This window comes from Hoplias malabaricus, chromosome 8 (assembly GCF_029633855.1).
Source record: "Hoplias malabaricus isolate fHopMal1 chromosome 8, fHopMal1.hap1, whole genome shotgun sequence".
Taxonomy (NCBI): Eukaryota; Metazoa; Chordata; class Actinopteri; order Characiformes; family Erythrinidae; genus Hoplias; species Hoplias malabaricus.
Genome location: NC_089807.1, coordinates 33584313 through 33605331, shown reverse-complemented (window position 1 = coordinate 33605331; position 21019 = coordinate 33584313). Strand labels below are relative to the sequence as shown.

At 39.0% G+C, this 21019-nt stretch overlaps 1 protein-coding gene across 4 annotated transcripts in view; it reads right to left on the bottom strand.

Moving 5' to 3' along the window:
- The window catches only part of LOC136706058 (adhesion G protein-coupled receptor A3), a 251218-nt gene that overhangs the window by 135182 nt on the left and 95017 nt on the right, over positions 1–21019 (bottom strand). For all 4 annotated transcript variants that reach the window (XR_010804108.1, XR_010804107.1, XM_066679962.1 and 1 more), the window contains 2 exons: positions 19353–19514; positions 18315–18542 (listed from right to left, as the gene is read on the bottom strand). Coding sequence is in view for 2 of the 4 variants with exons in the window: in XM_066679962.1 (XP_066536059.1) it covers positions 18315–18542; positions 19353–19514 (390 nt within the window). In the remaining 2 variants the exon portion in view is untranslated. The remainder of the gene's footprint in view (positions 1–18314; positions 18543–19352; positions 19515–21019) is intronic.

Here is a 21019-nt window from a genome sequence, read left to right as displayed (position 1 = left end):
GCAACCAAACCTTCACACAGCTGAAGTCACTCCCTTTTTTTGGAGCAAATTCCTCCAACTTAGAGCCACTTTCCATCCATCCATCATCTGTAAATCTTATCCAGTTCAGGGTCGCGGTGGGTCCAGAGCCTACCTGGAAACATTGGGCGCAAGGTGGGAATACACCCTGGAGGGGGCACCAGTCCTTCACTGGAAACACACACACACACACACACACACACACATTCACTCACACACTCACACCTACGGACACTTTTTGAGTTGCCAATCCACCTACCAACGTGTGTTTTTGGACTGTGGGAGGAAACCGGAGCACCCGGAGGAAGAGCCACTTTCCACCATACTGCATTGAGCCTAAGTGACTCTTGTAAAGAGAGTATGCCATATTGCGGGTAACTGCATGACGTCATACGTAAACAAGTCAGAATATGACTATTATCACAACACTGAGCTTTTTTTATTGTTTTAAAAATGATGACAATATTACTACAAATTATACAATATGGCACAGCCCTACTAACCATAGACTAGAAGACTTTGAAAAGACTCAAAATATACTTTTAAAAGGCCAAAGTTAGACACCCTTTCATATCTAACAATAATTTCACAGAGTTCTTAGTTAAAAACTATGATTTTTCAAAGGCTAAGAATATTGCAGGGCTGCTAATTGCAAGACTGCAACTAGACTCCTAGATCTTTGCACGTTGAGTGACCAGCATAATTCCGAGGCATGAGCAAAGACTAAAGACTTAAAACAACAGTTAAAACAGCTGTGAACTTGCAGTAACTCTAGCAAGACCCACATTATTTTATTTCGACCTTGAAAATTTGTTGTCTGACTCTGACAGTCTGAGACAGTGAAATCATCGGTTTTACACACACAGCTTAAAAAAAAAATTAAAAAGACAAAGACAAGACAACAGCTAGGGTTATAAATGCTCATGGAAACTTACAATTTTAAATAATAATAAAAAATAAAATAAAATAAAAAATCCAAACTCAGAAACCATGGCAACCAATCACTCCCTGCTAAAGTATAAGACAGAGGTGTGACAAATGAGGAACAATGCAACTGAGAGAATTACAGAAAGGAATTGAGAATCAGAGTCGACTCCAGATAATGTGTAGCCATGTATCACTAACTCTTTTTGGACTTATGTAATGTTTGTTGTCATGGTATTGTTTACAATATATGGTGCTCTTCACAAGCGTGTAACTTTATATCTGATTACTGGTACAATATCTATCTATCCAAACCGAGATTTTTAGCTAGAGAGAGAGAGAGAGAGAGAGAGAAAGAGAGAGAAAGAGAGAGAAAGAGAGATAGAGAGAGAGAGAGAGAGAGAGAGAGAGAGAGAGAGAGAGAGAGAGAAGAGAGAGAGAGAGAGAGAGAGAGAGAGAGAGAAAGAGAGAGAGAAAGAGAGAGAGAGAGAGATAGACAGAGAGAGAGATTGAGATTTAAATTCACTTTATTTAACAATTAACCAACAGATCTCAATTTAACAAACCCTTAGTCCACATAAGAAACAATAAACAAACGCGCACACACACAAACACACCATCACCACACCATTACATTGCCTGATCAGCACACCCCATGTTCAAATACTAAACAAAACAAAAATACATAATGTCCTTCAGATCAGAACACTCCAGTCTCTCATCCAGCTCAAAGAGTCTGAATCCCCACCCTGTTTCTCCAACAAATGAGAGTCCAGTGGAGATTCCTCAGACGAGGCTGTCATAGTCCGTGTTAAAAATCCAAAGGGGACAGTCAACTGTGAGCAGTCAATACAGAGGCAATGGACAGGCTCCGGCTGAGAACAACAGCACCGGCCTGTCTCCACTTCCCGGACAGTACTCACCCTGGCAGCAGTAGCCCATGTCTGGTGCGCCACCATGAGGCTACCGTTTCTTAGGGGCCGTTGATCCAAAACAGCACCTACCTCCAGAGTCCAGTAGTGCTCCCACCACACAAACAGTCTGTAAACTCCACTGTGCTGCGTGCGCGGTACACACTGTCAATATCCATCAAAACATTCGTCTTTAACATTCTCCACAGTGTTCACAGGGAGAAAGCGGTAGGCCTCAGAGACACAGATGTGCCATAGAGACCTACTCATCGGAAATAGACAGACACTTCCGTGCGGTCGTCAGCCACTTCCTGAGTCTGAACCGTCTCTTAGGGGACAGTGTCATGTAGTTCTCATGTTTAGAAGCGTACTGCACAGATCTAATGAACTTTTCAGTGTCAGAGAAGTAGTTCGTCAAGCTCACATTCCTCTTGCCTTTAGTGACATTCAAAAACCGGTTAATCCTTGTGAGAGAATACACATCCATTGGGGGGTCAGTCATTTCAGACGAGGCCTCAGACGGACCGGCCTGGGTCGAAGAGCCCGGTCTACAGGACACGCTGGCAGGTAACTCAGACATCCCTGAACAGTCTGATACCACGCTGTCCTCCTCAGAGTCCAGCACAGCGTCCACCGAGTCACCGAGACACTCATCCCGCACACGGCCCACGATAACGTCATCCTTCATCAAAACCGACTGTCCATCGTCCTTTACGGGTTTATCAGTTTTATACCGGGCCTTTCTGTGGGTGCTGACACTGGGCCCGACCGAGTCACTGGGTGTGTTCACAGATGCATTGCTCACATTCACATCATCCTCACCACTGTTAAGAGTCACATTCATGGAGGCCTCAGTCCCATCCCCATCTACTCCCTCCCCACCTGCAGAGCTGACGGGTTCAGGCCTGCTCTCAGGCCCCGAGACCTCAGCTACCACCTCAGCTACCTCCTCGGCTACTACCTCAGCTACCACCTCAACCACCTCCCCACCTCTATCCCCTACCTGCTGCCCCTCCATTAAATCACTCTGTTTATTCCTAACCCCCTCCTGCTGCTCTTTTCTGTGCGGGCAGCCGAACTGTTTATGGCCGATGTCTCCACACTCAAAACAGCGGAGTTTTTCCGTACTCGCGAACACTATGTACGATCCCTCCTCGTGTCTAACTCTAAAACTCAAGTTTAAAGTTTGATCGCGGTTGTTTAAAACCATGAAAACCTGTCTCCTAAAAGACATGACATGTTTAATCAGCGGGTTTTTAAAACCGATCGGAATCTTTGTCATGACACCGGCGAATTTGCCGAACCGAGCCAGTTCTCTCAGTAACGCCTCATTTGTAATGAACGGCGGGACATTTGAAACCACAACGCGGGTCGCGGGTGCACGCACAGGGCTGACCTGCACCAGCTCTCCCCTCACCCGGATCCCCGACTTAATCAAACCACTTACACAGCTCTCCTTCTCCAAAACACCACCACCGCTTTGTCCATTCGAGAAGCCGATTCAATATTCTCGTATCCAACCTGCTCCCCGACCGCTAACACAAACTCCGCTAACGTCGCCTCACTCACTGGGACACACCTGACGCCATGGCGGGGAGACGGCGTCTCCACACCGGCCTCAGAGGCCATGACTCCAGCCACAAACTCCTCACCACCGGCCAAAAACAGTTCGGTACCAAACACCTCACTAAGCTCTCATAAAGAAGGTGAAATAAAGGATAGAAAGTAGAAAATCAAGAGAATTAGAAAAAGTTGGCAACAAACGCCAGAAACCTCCACACGCCACCACGGACAAACCGCGCGCACGCGCAGAGAGAGAGAGAGAGAGAGATAGAGAGAGAGAGAGAAAGAGAGAGAGAGAGAGAGAGAGAGAGAGAGAAAGAGAGAGAGATAGATTTTATTTTTGATTTTAAAAATTACTTTACTATTGCTAGTATAACACATTCCACCAATTAATATTGACATATAAATACAAGATACTTGATCAGGCAGCACTTGGAGAGAGAGAGAGAGAGAGAGAGAGAGAGAGAGAGAGAGAGAGAGAGAGAGAGAGAGAGAGAGAGAAAGAAAGAAAGAGAGAGAGAGGGAGAGAGAGAGAGAGAGAGACTAATGCAGAACTGAAAATTGATTAAAAGCTGAGAATGAAAGAGAGAGTGTCTAGAGGCTATATTTTGAAGACAAGTTCATTCATGCTTTGTCCTCAAGTAAAACACTAATGACTCACTAGACAGCATAAACGTTTCTATGCTTTCTATGCTTCCCTAAGAGGCAGCTAAAACCTTCAGTTTTTATTTGCTAAACATTAAAAGCCATGTCATCTTTTATGTAAGGAACAGATCACCTTGACCTTCCGTGTGGGCCATTTTGTGCCCTCTGCCTCATTCTGTGAACAAGCAAAGGTTAAAGCAACCCACAGAGAGCTCCAGGGAAACAAGGAAGCAAGGGGTTGGGACATTTGTTAAAATAATTTGCAACAAAAAGGAGCACATCTGAGCATTTTAAATTTAGTGCACCATCTAAGCCCACAGCAATCATTTGATCATTTGGAGCACAGCAGGTGCAAACACTTACGATAGGGAATTGAAAGCTGCTGATTGGAGATAATACAATATACATCAGCTTCATAATATTAGGTTTAAAACTGTAAGTAAGGGTATTGATTTTCACAGGACTGCCTAGAGGGCTTGGCTAGAAAAGTCTTCTATCATTCGGACTGACAGACTGACTGAATACTAGAATACACATGCACAAAGGGCATTCTGGGGAAAGTCACAGAGCATGAGTGAGTTTTAATGCCCCACATTTTTAATGCAGCAGGCCAAGTGAGTGTTTATTGCCCTGGGGTAGTTTTAATCACGGCTGTAAAATGAGTTTTTAAATCCCCTGAGAACTCATTTTAAAGTTTTGTGGGTTTTTTGTATAATGCTAACCTTGGGTGTTATGTAAAACATTTAGCAAAGTTTAAATAAAAACACAAAACAGAAATATGATAAATCTCTCCTGAAATATGACAAGTGCTGCTCTCTTCTCGATGTAGAATGGGCCGTCCTAAAAGTGGGTAATGCTTATGTCAATAATACTCTGACCAATCACAAGGCTACCATAGCCACGCCTCCTCTCTGAGTCGAAGAAACTGGTGAACTAAAGCTTAGGAGCCATTAGTAAATGGGGTAGCTATTCACCAAGCCGACCCACTCGGTCTGCAATAGAGCAGAGATAGCAGCCACACTGGGCCGGCATGTACAGCAAAGTAGGAGCCGGAATAAAAGCTACACTTGGTCAGCAGTACAACAAGAGTAGCAACGCTAGAAAGCACCAATTTGGAGACACTCTAGAAGGTATACAGTTTGTGCATTTATGTTAACATATATATTATAATATAAATAATCACACGAAACCACACTAAAGACACATATAAGAGAAAAGACATCCGTAGGTTTGTACATGAACAGCTGTATAATGTCAGTTCTATGTCTGTGCCATTTTATCGTGTAATGTTATCTTGTGTAAAATGACAACTGCAGTTTAGAGCAAAAACCCCACGACTGCTCTGTCTCAAGGCTGTGTTGCCATGGTAACATAAACAGCATACTGTTCTCCAGTGATAGAGAGCTGTGAGTCACGCATGGTCATTAGTATTGGACCACGCCCACACTGTTCTCAGAGAGCTCTGAGTAGCATATTTTGGTCATTTTTGAGGAGAGGTTGATCATATTCCTGTTTTGTGTTTTTTATCTAAACTTTGCTGAACTTTTCACATAACACTAACATTTATAATTATACAAAAACAAATCAGGCTTCAGAATAATTGTGATGCTTCACTGACTTGTAATAAGGAGTAGAGAGTTTTTGTCATAGCTACCGTGGGCTCTGCACTGCAGAAATTTCACTATGTAACCTTTGGCGGAGCATAGCATGCTACGCTCCCTTCCATTGATTTCAGTACAGTGCTGAATGAACTACACTAGGGGGATCACCAGGAGCAAAAACCCAAATCTTACCTAGTTCTTTACGTGCTCCATGCTAGCTTGCTGAATAGACAGAACTAGTTTTAATTTCAAAGTAGCACCAGAATGATTTAATATCTCCGCAGTAGCTTGTGGTGTGAGCTGAGTAAGTTTTTATCACCCTGCTGTAGCTCATGGATGCCCAAGAGTATGAGTAAATTGCCCCATGGTTTAGTCATTAACATATTGTTCCTTTGAACAAATTCTTCACATTGACCTGCGCTCTTAAAAACAAAGGTGCTACAAAAGGTTCTTTGAGTGATGCCATAGAACAACCACTTTTGGTTCCAAAAAGAACCATATTTGCTAATATGTTTAAATAGGTAAAGAACCCCAAGACTGAGTGATGGATTTTTAAACTTTTAAAAGGTACTTTACATGCATTTCTTAAACAAAAATGGTTCTTTATGGAATCAAAAGTGGTTAATCTATGGCATCGCCCAAAGAACCTTCTGTAGCACATTTTAAGAGTGTGGTGAAACTTATTTAAAAACATTTTTTAAACTAACTTTTCTGGGGAATGTTTAAAGTACGCACATCTGAATTTAAATAACTACTAAAATAGGAACAGTGTTTTAAAATGTAATATCATAAAATGAAATAGAACATATTATGATTTATCTCATCAAACTCTCATATGTTTTCTCTCTGTTATTTTAAACTCATGGTCTTCATATTTAGACGTTAAGGAAAAGCTTTGGGTCCTTTATTAGGCAGGGTCACATGAAATGTTGAATGAAAGATTTTAGAAAACACAAGATATTACTCATGAGTCTAAATTACTCCCAAGGACTAATAAAAAGAATATATATTTTGGACATAAATAAATGAGTGCTTTCCTGTTATTGAAATACCTGACACTTGTGAGACGAATTTCATGCAGTCTTCCCCATCCGGCAAAACCTCTTTGCCTAGTTTTCTTATATTCTAGATGCCACTCACTCAATAAGTGATTAACAAAGACACTCACATTTATCAAGCGGAAAATCTTCCATAAGCATTCAACATGAAATTTTATAAAAGCATTGTTTTGTGTTAAAAACACTGTGGTTGAGATGTAAGTGACCTCAGATGTATTGCAAAATGTACTTTTTCTGTCTGCAGTATTCAAAATATGCTTTAAGTACTCATTCACATGACCCATATACAGGAGGTCCTTGGGTTACGTCAGTCCCGAGTTTACTGTATAAAGCCTTGTTTCGACTTAAGTGGTTTTGCGTCGTAAACGTCGTAACGTGAACTTCGTGTTTGGTGTGCGCGGCGGTAAGAATACACGGTTACGCGGCTTGGGACCGAGGAGAATAGGTGTTAGGATAGGATAAGTGATTACAGTATGTTATTTACGTACAGTATGTACGTATGTTCAGACTTACACCGAAAATCGGTATACGACGCGACGTAGGAAGGGATCAACATCGTAAGTCGAGGATTCCCAGTATTTCCATGCACATTATGTCCTATTTGCTCCTGAAAATTATATAAAAGTTATATTAAAGACTGACAATGTTATTTTATACTGTCTATTTGTTCGTGTATGACTTGCTTTAATAAACTTTGTGGCTCTGTTCTGCTGTCATTCTCTTCCATGCTGGGGTATATTTTCGTGTTGTACCACTTCACACACTAAGCACAGTTGCTAATCAATTACTCCATCTTATTTCCATTCCATATTCCTTAAATGAGTTATAAAAAGCAATTGTACATGTACATTCACGAATAACCACACAAGGCCATAGTGACTGTGCACGTCATTAGGTTTGCCTATACTGAGAGCAGAACCTATTTTTTTTGGCTAGCCAGCTGCTTATCTGGAGTCAGAGACATGCTCAGGTAAACTGGGAACATCATGCAAATTCTCTAAATCCTTATTTCTCAGAAACGCTGCTTGTGCACTATATTATGTGCAGATCATAGCAGGAGTTTCTGGAACCCCTGCTGCAGCACTACACAGCCCTTCTACTTCAGCCCTGCCACTTCCTCCGGCACTGCAGCAGCGCCATTGTATAATTTTAGATTAAATAAGTCTCTCCTCACTGGTTCCACTGATTTTGTCAGTAAAGCTTTACCCCTTTTGTGGTTTATAAGACAGTTCATGGCACAACTGAAATGCATTCAAACTTACAAAATACACAACAGTATCATACACCTACAGGACAACCTTTTTACTGAACAATAGAATCCAAAACAGTAGAGATCATTCTTACATTTCAATGGAAGGGTAATAAATGTAAGTTCTATTGCAAATAATTCTGGCTGAAACTTAGTTCTTTGTGAAACTGGCACAAAGGTGGAAAGGTGGTGATGCTAAATCTTGCTCTGGAAGAGACAATATGCATATTTTATAGTCATAAATAAGTAGAAAAAACTAATTGCCAGATGATATAAATGTAAACATGTTCATCTATTTTTAGTTGCTTAGTCTGGCTTAAGTCCAATGACATAGATATTTATGTCTGCTGCAGACATAAATTCTAATCATTTCAGCATCCGTTTTTTTTTCCTGGTAGTTCTAAATTTCTACCCAAAAGTCCTAGCTTTGTTGATCCTGAGTGTATTCTAAATTATCTTTAACTGCTTTTCAAAACTGGTTTAACAGCTAGAACATATAAATCATTCAACTCATTCATTAATGCAGACTATTACTGGACAACATGGTTGTCTGAATCTGTCTAGATCAGGCTCTGGCAGCAGTCCTCTCTCGTCCATGCTAGTGCTTCATGACAGACTCGCTGCCACAGGCATCAACAAGCATCCATGTCACCGACAATGTTTACAGACCTGACGACCAACAGACCAGAGAGAGAGAGTGAGAGAGACAGAGAGAGAGAGAGAAAGAGAATAAAAGAAAAAAGAGAAAAATAATCCAGAACAAAAGAGAGAGATGATAGAAAATACTATAACAAGAAGATATGTTCTGTAAAAAACAGTCAAGAAATATCAAAAGAAAGAGGGAGAGTGAGAGAATGAGAGCAAGGGGGGGGGGGGCACAGAACACAGCAAATATGTTTGGTTTTGACAGAATACTAGATCATAAAACACAAGCCAAAAAGCTGGTAAAATGGCTTCATGTGGAAAGTGTAAATGGGGATTTGTTTGAAATAGTTTGAATATCTCTAAAACTGAGATGATAAATTTTGTAAATTGCAACCCTTCACTACAGGTGCCTGTATATGTGTATGGCCTGTAGAGAGATTTAGCAAGTACTTAGGGATATTTTTTGATCTTAAGTTAAAATTTGAGCATAACACAGAGGCCATTCTTAAAAAGGGCCAGGGAAGCGTTTATATTCTTATGGAGCTTGAGTCTTTATTTTTGAGATTGGAGCTGACCATCACCAAGCAAAATATTAGACACGTGCTATCAGCATGCTGAGTGATAGGGAGAGGGAGGGTCATAAAACCCACTAAGAAGGTTAAGCCAGTTATGCAGCGACAACACTGGAGACTAAAATTATGATCTTCTAAGGTAATGGAAAGAAATGAAACAGTAGTTGTGGTTTAATACATGCTTCTCCACTTGCGTGTGCACAGTGATGTAATCAAAACTGAGAACATTTTCGAGTCATCTGATTTTAATGGGAGAATACAAGAACGGTTACTTTTAAATGCTTTAGAATAATCTGTAATCATTTTTATGAATCCCTTATGTATGAATCTTTATAAATGTGGTTATAACTTTTTATAACTTGGTAATAATGTTTGTAAGCATATTTATAAAGTCTAACAGTGGCTCATAACACATATAACAAGCTATAATTAATTTTGTTGTAACATATACAAGTGTCATTATTTATTATAAAGCTTTTTAAGTGATTAACATGCCATCACTGAGTGCTTCAAGAGAGTGACTGACAGCTTACATTATTATTTATTATAAAAAACAACGAGGACTAAATATACCTGAAGCACTCATTGATGGCATTTTAAACATTTATGATTTATTAAAAATTCTCAGTATGTATGTTAGGTTCTTTATAATTATTCACAAGTTATAATTCTTTTTAAAAAGGCATTATAATAAATAGTGAAATATGTTACTCTATGTTCATAAGTTAAAAAATGCTAAATTATAGCTCATTATAAGAGTGTTTTGAGGCATTATTGGAGTTTACAAGTATGCTTATTACAAAATTGCAATCTTCACTTATGAATCTTATAAAAACTGTAAAATAAATAGAAAATGTTACAGAGTAATCTAATATGAACATTGACAATAACTAAATTAAAAATGATCACATTTTAATTTTAGGTTTACTTTAATTTGTTTACAGTTGTAATAGGGCTTCATCAGTATACAGAGCACCGTCAATCCCTCACGTGTCTCTGCCTCGCTCTCTCAGTCTCTCATACACACAACTCTGTATCTGAATGCACCCTTAAGCCCTTCACTCTCGTCTTTCTCTCGGTCTGCAGTATATGTGGTCCTGTACCTCCTCCCCCCAACAACCCCCCCCTGCTCTGTTTCTGTGCAGGCCTGACAGAGAGAGTGTTTTCAGACTCCAGCATCCTACGGCGCTCTCGCTGCTGTTTCCTCCCAGTGGTCGTATGAGAGAGGGAGAGAGAGAGTGAGAGAGAAAGAGAGAGACAGTGAGGCAGAGCAATGCATTTTTAATATCCCTCTGCAGAGGGGAAGAATCCAGACCACAAGCTTAGACAAATGCACACATGCAAACACCAAGACAGGCGGGGCAGTCGTAGCTGGAATGACAGTGAAGCAGACTTGGGACCCCTTGCCGGGGTGTGTTGGGTGTGGTTGTGTGTGTGGTGTTGGGGGGGGGGGGGGGGGGGTGTTTATGGGATGGGTTATTGCAGAGGCATATCTCCATTGTTCATTGTAAAATGCCAATAAATCTAAATTTAAAAACAGAAGCAAATAAATAAAAGCAAGTACTCTCATGTGCACTCATCAAGTGCAATCTTTCTTCAAGGAACTCTCTACACACACAATACAATGACAAAGTCAGAGACCACATTAAGTTAGTTATCTTCTAAAGAAAACCACCATCAATTTTCTCATTTTTCATATTCATATATGTCTACGATTAAGATAATCTACACGAACACAGTGTGTTAAAGTTAAATGAAATTTTAAAATTATTTAAAAAATGCAGAGAAAATCATAACCATGATGTGAGACGATGTCTAGCCATCCTTCAGATATTAACAAGACAACTCAACACCGTTTGTCTGAAAGGTTGTGTATGTAACTGCTAAAAGGGTTTTCTAACCTTGAGACTAAACCTTACTTTCAAGCACAAAAAGACAGTTTCACAATTTCAGTTAGTTCATAAAGGCACTTCATAGAATGAACAATATTTTGCCATTTTTATAAAAGCCCTGGGAACAGATTATTAGATTATTTTGCCAGTGCAAAAGTTAGAACCTACCCTATTATGTACTGTACTTCCATCAGCATCACAAATTGTTCCCTGTGGACATCTCTATCAAGCGAATTACCTGGGAAGTATTACTATAAAGAACAAATATCAAAGAGTCATCTGGTGCCAGATGTTGGAATTCAAAGCCATCTTTTCTGGCTTATCTTGTATTTTTCTTTGTTTCTCTCACAGATGTTCTGCTCTGTAGCATGCTGTGAACTGTTTTACAGGAATAAAGAACACTTTTTCTGTATGATCAAGCGATTTATACGATATTTTGATCTAAGTTGATCTCTTTCTGTAGTTCTGTGAGAGACGCACTGCAATTAAGAGATCCAGAGAAATCCATAAAAAATAAATTGGAATTCTTAATGTAGCTTTCCTGTCTCATATCTCATATTTACAGCTCAACGCAACACCCTCATAGAAATATATAACAAAAAGATATAAAGATTGTCAACCTGCAAGACACATTATAAGCAAGGAATCACAGATGAAGTTCAGAAAGTGTTAGATGCTAGAATTGTTGATGTCTTTTTTGTCATTAGACACTTACCCAGTGAGAATTTTGTTTTTTTCTGTTTCAACAGCGTCATTTCTTTTGCTAAACTCTTGTTTCCATCAAACAAAATTCTATCTTCAGTTTCAAAGTCTTGTGTCATGTACACTAATATAATTACTTCCACCGCCCATAAATAATTATTTCACATTGTCTGATCACATTTGCCTTTGCATCTGTTGCACTCAGTACACAAAACATTCAGCTGCAGTTATCATTTTTATTTTGTATTTTTTTCCATGTAAACTCTAATGCAGATACATGCTGTCTGATCCAAGTTATCCTGTGTAGTGCGCTCAGTAACTGGTTTGTCAATCAATGCAGCAATAATCATATTTTGACTGCTAATGACATAAGAGCTGAGACAATCCAGTGACATTCGGTGCAGAAATGTATGGTGGAAATTTACAAAGTTCAGTACCACTTTGCCTGCCACATGTTGTAACAGCTGAAATATGCACTGGAGGATCACTGGATTAAGACATACCTTGTATCTACACTCATTGTCCATTTTATCAGCTCCACTGACTATACAGGAGCACTTTGGAGTTCTACAATTAAACACTGTATTCCACCTGTTTCTCTGCATACTTTCTTATCCCCATTTCACCGCCACAGGACTATCACAGAGCAGGTATGACCAACACAAACTGAGCTACTGCTTTTGACTGTACATCTACAATGTGGACAAAAAGGTATATATGCCACTCACCAGTGAGTGGTGTTTAAAAACTTGTATATTCAGTACAAGTTTCAGCATGGCAATTGTAATGTGACTCTGTATCAATAATTTCAAAATGGTTTAAACCAGAGAAGGATGGGTCCCCCTTGTGATTTGTGCTTCCTCTCAAAGATTATTTCTCCATCTTTGAGGGTGGTTTTCCCTCCATTATCACCATTAGTTTTTGATGTATCAATTTTGATTTGTTTTACATGTTATTGATCTATTTTCTACTACTGCTCCTACTGGACTAATGTAAATATGCTTTGTGTCAACATCAGATATGAAATTACCATAAAAATATATTTTTATTTGATTCAAGTTGATTTGACATGAAGCTGTGTATTAATCCCAGAGAAGCTGGTGTAACATCAAATTATGTTGTGAAATATTAAACTCAATTCTACCTTCAGTAATTCAGAAATGAAACAGACAAAATTCAAATAGAATTTGTCAAATGAATCAGTAGAATATGAATATGTTTAAATTTAAGGGAATATCAGTCTTAAAGGCAAAGTAGCAAAACAGCCTACTAAGAGAGGTCTAGTAAAAAGGAATTTAAAGATCACTTTGGTACTTAAGCTTACAAAACACCTTACAAGTGGACCTCAGAGGACAAAAATAAAACACTAGGGAAATGTAGGATGATTAATATGGGTATTTTAACAATTACACAACTAACCTTAGGCATTCCCAAATGTATGTGGCAACAGGTTCTTCATTGCTGTGTTTACGTCTGAGCTGCATACTAAGCACATCATCTTTTTAGGTTGCACTGAACTGTGGGTTGATGGAAGCCACATTGCGAAGCACACTCACACTCTTCATCCCCCCGAGAGCCTTCACACACACACACACAAGTCACGAGGGATTTGTTTGGGCGTTTTATATTCTGATGCTTTGATGGAGGTGACAGCTTTTAAAGTTAAAGCTGCTGGCAAAGTAAGATGTGGCAGAATCTTTTAAATCACATCAACGAAGAACAAATAGAATAAGGGAAGATACTGATGGCCTCAACAAGAAATCGATTCCTGTAACATGCCACTTTGGAACACATCCCAAATTCTGGGAATGTGTATTTCCACATCCAAGTTTAGTCGTCTACCTTCTCCAAACATGCAATGGAAAATTACCATAATAGGGCCTTAAATGGGCTGATAGTTGGTGGGTTCAACAAGCATGTTCTCCAAATCATCACTAGGTGGCCCTATTAAGAGAAAAAGTACAGCAGAGCCTGTGAAAATCTCAAGCGACATCATAAACTGTCAGAAAACACTTATTTAATTCCACACAATGATTTAAAGCTGCCCAGTTGAATTTATAAATTATTGGAATTTGGACAATTTTATATACTTTGATTTAAAGCCATTAACATAACTATTTATATGCACACCCTGCCACTACTTCCCACACACAAGAAAAATTTAGGTTGATTACAAGTATGGAAAAAGTCCCAAATGGAATTTTGAGTGTATATGTGCCAGTAATGCTGATGGAGAGGCCAATCAATGTGCCAAGTTGGCAGTAACTGTTAAAGGCCTTGTAAGCTACCAGCTTTACCAGTGCACTCTAGCTACTGTTCTCGATTTTCCTGTTTCTTTCTCTCTTTTTCAGTGCCTCTTTCTCCATCTGTCTCTCTTCCTGCTGTTACATAATGCTGCTGATCAGATAAATGGCTTGTGGGGGGCTGGCACTGGTTAGGTCCTTTCTTTAGGCCCTAAAAAGCTTAAAATCTCAGCTTTCAGTCACTTAACTACAAGACTATAAACCCTACACAGCCACAGGGAACCGTGAAAAACAACCAAAAATCTTCAGTGGGCAGTGTCCTGTGATGAAGAACCAGAATCTGACTAACTCAAATGAGCTATTGACTTTGTATCTATCCAGTGGACCATAGGGATGTGTGTCTAGTGAGTGGGTACAGTGTAATAAACTGTAGCAGCACTGCTGTGTCTAATCCTCTTGTACCAGTGCAACACATGCTAACACGCTACCAACACGTCAGTGCCACTCCAGTGTTGAGAGTGATCCACCAACCAAATTATTTTTATTATGTAAGGGTCCTGAATGTGGAATAAAAAATTCAAAGAGGGATAACAAATAGATGGACAACAGTCTGTAACTGTAGAACTGTAGATTTTTAATGTTTTGGCTGATCAGTGTATGTTGGCACTTGGTCAAATTATTAACAAGTATTGCATCAATGTCCATAGCTATGCCCTACGAAGGACTGGCACCCCCTCCAGGATGTGTTCCCACCTTGCACCCATTGAATCCGGGTAGGTTCCAGACCCATGGCGACCCTGAACTGGATAAGTGGTTACAGATAATGATCGAATTAATGAGTGAATTAAAGAATAACCATAGATATGCTGACAGCACCAATTTTTATATATCTAATATACCAGACTGCACTACTGATCTACATGCCAGACTTCCTAGCAAGATACTTTATTAATCTTAATGAAGACAACATCGTAAGAGAAAATTATTAGAAAATATGGAAATCTAATCACCTAAATGTGGTTGTTAAACCTGCGGTGAATAATCTGGCTGTACTTTTAGACTGAAAAATAATTTAATTCACACACTGAGAATGTTACTGGATCTGCTTTTTTTCAATGAGAAACACTGGGTTTGAAATTAGCATTATGCTGTTGTTTTACTTTTACAACTTCACTATTCTAATTAACTGTTTACTGGTTTGCCAATAAAAGGGGTTTGATAAGTGGCAGCTGGTGTAGAACACAGCAACTGGGGTGTTAACAGGAACACATTAGAGAGAACATCAGTCCAGTATTTTAATATACATTCTTTCTTTCATACTTTTAACAAGTCGTTCTGCTTTCTGTACCAAAATTAACAAAAACATTAACATGTGGGTAGGCAACATAACAAATTACCAAATGAGATTTGGCAGGGTTAGTTTAAGTTTAAGAAACAGACTGTGTTCTTATAAATTATGTATTACTTTTGCAATATTACTAGTAATATTTTTATATTTTTTCAGTAATGTGTTTTCCTATTTTCCTGTTGATTTACATTACATGAAGGTAAGAAATCAAGGTTGGTATCATTATTATTGTTATTATTATGCAATTCTATAAAACATGTCAATATTATACAATGATATCCTTAAGAAGGTATTATTCTTATTCTCTTTACTGCAGAGAATACAGTGTACACAGACTACTTTTTAAGGTCAATGCATGTAGTTAAGACAAAATACATCAAACTTGCAGCAGATGAAGGTAATATTCATGTAAGTTCTACTCAAAATTAGGACCACCAAGCTTAAATTAAAAATAACCATTTATTGATCTGAATGAATGTGTGCAAGCTCAATTAGAAACTATCATTGTACTTGTAGATTTTCTTCGATACAGTGTTCTTCTACATAGCTCACAGAAAATTCCAGTTTCGTATGCTGATCCATTTACAATGGCCATCTTTGACCCACTGTTTTGAGGCACAGGTGACATCCCTAAAGTTTTAGAATGTAACAAAAGTGGCTGGTTAAATAAGGATTGGGTTAATTCTGTGTCTAGCTGATCTTAGCTAAAACGACAGCTCACGCTTTTACAGTGGACATTATGAAAAATTCTGCTGCATCATGTAGTCACTGGGCTTGTTTACTCTGCAGAAAAGCTTGCTTATGGCAGGATGGTTGCCATGGGAGACTGCCACTGCTTTGTTTTTGGCTCAGCAAGCCACCACATTCGAATGCTTTGCATCAAAGCCACCTGCTAAGTTAATCATATAATATGTCACCATTGCATAGCCCAAGAACTATACAGGTAAGCAATATACAAACATATCAAAAGCACACACGCTACAAATGTTGAAATATCACACCAGGGTATAGTCTGAGTGCTACCCTGGGTCAGTGTTTCCCCCTAAGCCTGCATATGTAGGGGGAGTGCAAAGGAGGATTTGTCATTTGAGACAGGCCCACAGGAGGGCTGATGGGAAAGTTCTGTTTGAGTGTGACAGAGAGACAAGGACACAGCCTTCGTGAGGGGAAAGTGGCCTACATGCCCAGACTACAGATTTTGTGTGTGTGTGTGTGTGTGTGTGTGTGTGTGTGTGTATACAGTATAAACAACCTTTACCATTTATTTAAATAAAAACCTAAACCAAAACACATTCTGCTGCCTCCAACTTTAAAGGCCCGGTTCAGCACTGTGCCAATACAACAAAAATTATGCTATAGATCAGATTATAAACTGTATCTATCCTAAAATCCATTACAGTTCATCTGAACACAGGTTCTTACATGTCATATTTCCACTAAAATGAACAGACAACTCTGTGCAACCATTTCACCTTACTTTAACTTTGAAGCTCAATCCATGATGGCTCATTTTCCTTGCCTTGTCTACATGTTAAAAATAGTTTACAGTAAACAAGGACATCAGAAATCCCTGCAAGTATTATAATCTCTGCATTGAAGGTATACAAACCATGGCTGTATATACTAAGTCTTTAATACATTAGTTAATATTGAAAAAAAAATATTTGAATCATCATCCTTTATGTCTGTAAGCTGCTACATAATTAAAGGGAACATCTAGGATTGTGATTGGCGACTCAAAAGTGTCCGTAGGTGTGAGTGTGTAAGTGAATGTGTGTGTGTCTGTGTTGCCCTGTGAAGGACTGGCGTCCCCTCCAGGGTGTATTCCCGCCTTGCGCCCGATGATTCCAGGTAGGCTCTGGACCCCCCGCGACCCTAAAATTGGATAAGCGGTTACAGATAATGGATGGATGGATCTAGGATAGTGAGGAAACCAGTTTGTGGATTGTGGATTGTGTTCACAACCAGAAGAACTGCGTCTTTTAGGGTGGAATTATGTGTGTGAGGGGAAAAACGACTGTTGTTCGTACATGGCTTAAGTTGAACTTGTCTGTAAATTTTTATTCACTGTTTGAATTACCACAGAAACTCATTTGTAACTTGACTTGTATAGTTTTGTAGTACTTTCTGTACTGCAGTTAGCCATCTCCGGAGTTTAGAGAAATTTACACCTTAAGGAATCTGAAACAGCAAAAATAAGTCAATATTACCCAACTATGGAGCAGGAATAGAGTAATATCCTTTTCAATGTTTGAATTCCTCTCTGTGGCTTAAAAACTCCAGATACATCTGCCATAAGAAGAGATCTAGAAAATGTCTAGCATATCAGACAGAAACAGTTTTTTTTACTCTTTTACAGACACTGGGGGCTAATAGTAAACACATTAGACCAGTTTCAAGCACGCAAACAGACTGGAGGGTTAGCAAATAGTGAGGAAACATCTTCTGAATTTAAAAAAAAAATGTCATTTGATTACATTTGTGAACGGTGCCTATTTGTGAATGGCTCCTAGTTCTCTGCACTGTCTGATGTAGTCTGAAGACTTACTGCTATTGCTGGTATCAATGCCAGGTTTCGCTGGTAAAGGATACTTCCAAGACAATGTACCTTAATGTATCTAAGTAGCTGGATCATGTTAAAAAGTCTCTTATAACATACAGAGCAATGAACTTTATTTTATCAAGAAATCCAATACCAATAGCTACAACTTTACCTGCGTCATTTGTCACAACATAAAGAGTCTGATCCAAATCACCCTTTGTCCTGTTGAGGATCACTGAGTTTGTGGTATGGTATGTCCTACACAGACTTAGCAGATGAACTTCTAAATAACAATTCATTTATAATAGATTTTACATCTTTCTACCATTGAATCAATATAATTTGATTACCGTATGCTTCTGCATACATGTGCCCCAATAGCAATGGATAATAACTCTTACCTTACTGAGCTGACCAGCTGGTGATACTGTGACATTAGCTGTGTGACATCTGAAGTTCAGAAGAGTGTCTCTCAGAAAGCCTGAAGCACGACCAACCCCAATAGCCCTGCCCTGACCAGCGTCGGTCACAGGGGGCACCAGAGATGACCGCTGCACTACCGTACACAACAAACCCATTACACTCGAGGGCCTGACCATGAACGCTTCGAGAGCTATGTTAGGAGAGACCTGTACACCCACACCAAAACACAAACACAGAGAGAGAGAAAGAAAGAGATAGAGAGAGAGATGTTTGTTGAAAGATAAACAAACTACAAAAGAGTTCAGTAGTTCAAGAATGCCTTTAGGTATGGAAATATGAAACGTTTGTTAAAAACAGCAGTGTTGGAGCTGATTACAGTTACAACAAAAAGGCTATTACATGGAATGTGTATCATGTACTTGCTGTATATTCCATGTTCTATTCATTTGAGATTATAGTTTTAAAGGTAGTATAACATAATGAGATGATCCACAAATGTATGCTGATATAAATATAACTCTGTATGACTAAGGTGTGTGGATACGGTTATGTAGGGTTATGGGTAAAAACCTTATCAATAAGAAATAGTCTTTATAGCCACTACCATTAAGTAGACAATATTTGAAAGTGTGGACACAGACATTAAATTGGCCCAAAAACAGCTTTCATCAAATCCATAAAAAGCATAAAATTAAAATGCTCCAAATGCTCTGGAGTAAGACTTCTGGAAATAAGAATCAACAATGCAACTTGAGTACCAGACCCCACTAAAGTTATCATGGCTGAAGGCTACTAAATACTCACATAAATGATTAAAAAATAGTCTAAAGCTTTCCCAGAAGAGCTGAAGTGGTTCCAGCAGTAAAGGTAGAAATCTAGCTAATAACACCATATACTTGAGAAGGAAAGTTAGGTAAGCCCAGGCATCTGGGACATATAGTGTATTTAAGCACATCTAAGGTGCTTTGACTCTGAGTGGGAGGGTAAATGTGATAGTGTAGGTGAGTGTTTATTACCTTTGAAATGTTCTGGGTATGTGTGTTAAATATAAGGTCAGCGATACGCTCCACACACTGTACAATGCGAGTGCATGCTCGAGCTTCATTCTGAGCCTTCCACAGAATGTGTTCCTCCACCTGCATCATGTTGCTAGCAATGTCTGACACATAGTCCCCCAACTGAAAAAAGAACACGATTCAGGTTAAATACCTTCAGCAGAAAGACACAGAGATAGAAGAGCAAAACAGACCTCTGAAGCCTATGTATCATTTTCTAGTCAGGAACTGAACTTCTAGATTATTTTGGTCTACGGCAGATATGAATAGAAAAATTGCCACAATTGCATATTATACAGTGAATTGTTTTGTAATGTTAATTATCTTGAACCTTTAAGTAACTGACAAATGTACAGTGTAGAACTGACAGTGTAGAACTGAGTATAGAATATAGATAAATATAGAATTAGACACATGCAACACAGTTTGGACAGGGGCCAAATTTACTAGAAAATGTTACAGAATATTCAAGCAGTGGTGGACAGTAAAAAAGAAAATTTTATTAGTTACTGTACTTAAGTACTTTTTCCATGTATCTGTACTTCGATTTTGGGCAGCGTTTTACTTTAACTCTACTATATTTCAAAGTCAATTTTTTTTTTACTCCACTACATTATGAAAATCTGCCGTTATTTTCGGTTTATGTGTGAATAAAACCATAATGAGTCTGAACAAATCTCCCTGTTTCACACAACTCTCACTCAGCAGCACCTTTGGTAGGAGTCAAACAAACCCAGTGGCAGAGCTCAAACATGTAAAAATGTTTCTCCACCTAAAACCAATAATACCAAAGGTAGATTCTGTTGTGCAAATTTGAGACTGTTAAAAATGTATGAATTACTATGTATGAGTTAGTATGAATAGGTATGAATAAGCATGTAATATGAATATAACTTATTAAATGATGTCAAAACCAGAAGAAATATTCCAAAACCCAAAAATCAGTACAGAGAAATAAACAAACCCATAAGACAAAAACGAGTACCAGGCAAAAAGTCAGAAACACAAAACTGTAGCCTGTTTAAGAAAAAGGAGTCTCAGAATTGTAGAAATAGCTCAAGCTATACTCTGCAACTATGTAGACAAAATCATTGTAGCTCCAACATCATTGTTATGTTTCACTGACCTGTAGTAGGGAGAATAGAGCCTCTGTTATTGCTACTGTCAGCACTGCGGAAACTCCACTATGTAACTTTTGGAGGAAGGTAGGAAACTAACCCTTCCCTACTAATTTTAGTACAGTGCTGTAAACGGTAATTTACACTAGGGAGAGCTCCAGGAGCTGCCTACTGGTCCTAAATGAGTAAAAAACTATGTTATACACAAGTGTCATATGCCATTGTGAAAGTTTATACTTGTGAGCTGACGTCTGCGTCGCTCTGCAGTTACACCACCAAACTACTTGGGCTGAATTTCAAACAAGTTCTTCAACCCGATGTAGGACACAGTGTAGGACAGCAGGCCTATCACAGGCGTTGTGATCTGCATAGACGTGATGAGTTACATTTCTGGAGAGATGCACGTCAGGTCACCGTGCCTACGACATAGGTTCAGCACAGAAACATAAATTGGTCTTAATACTCAGCGACCTCTGTTGGTTTGGAGGGGAAATACCTTGGGTTTATGTA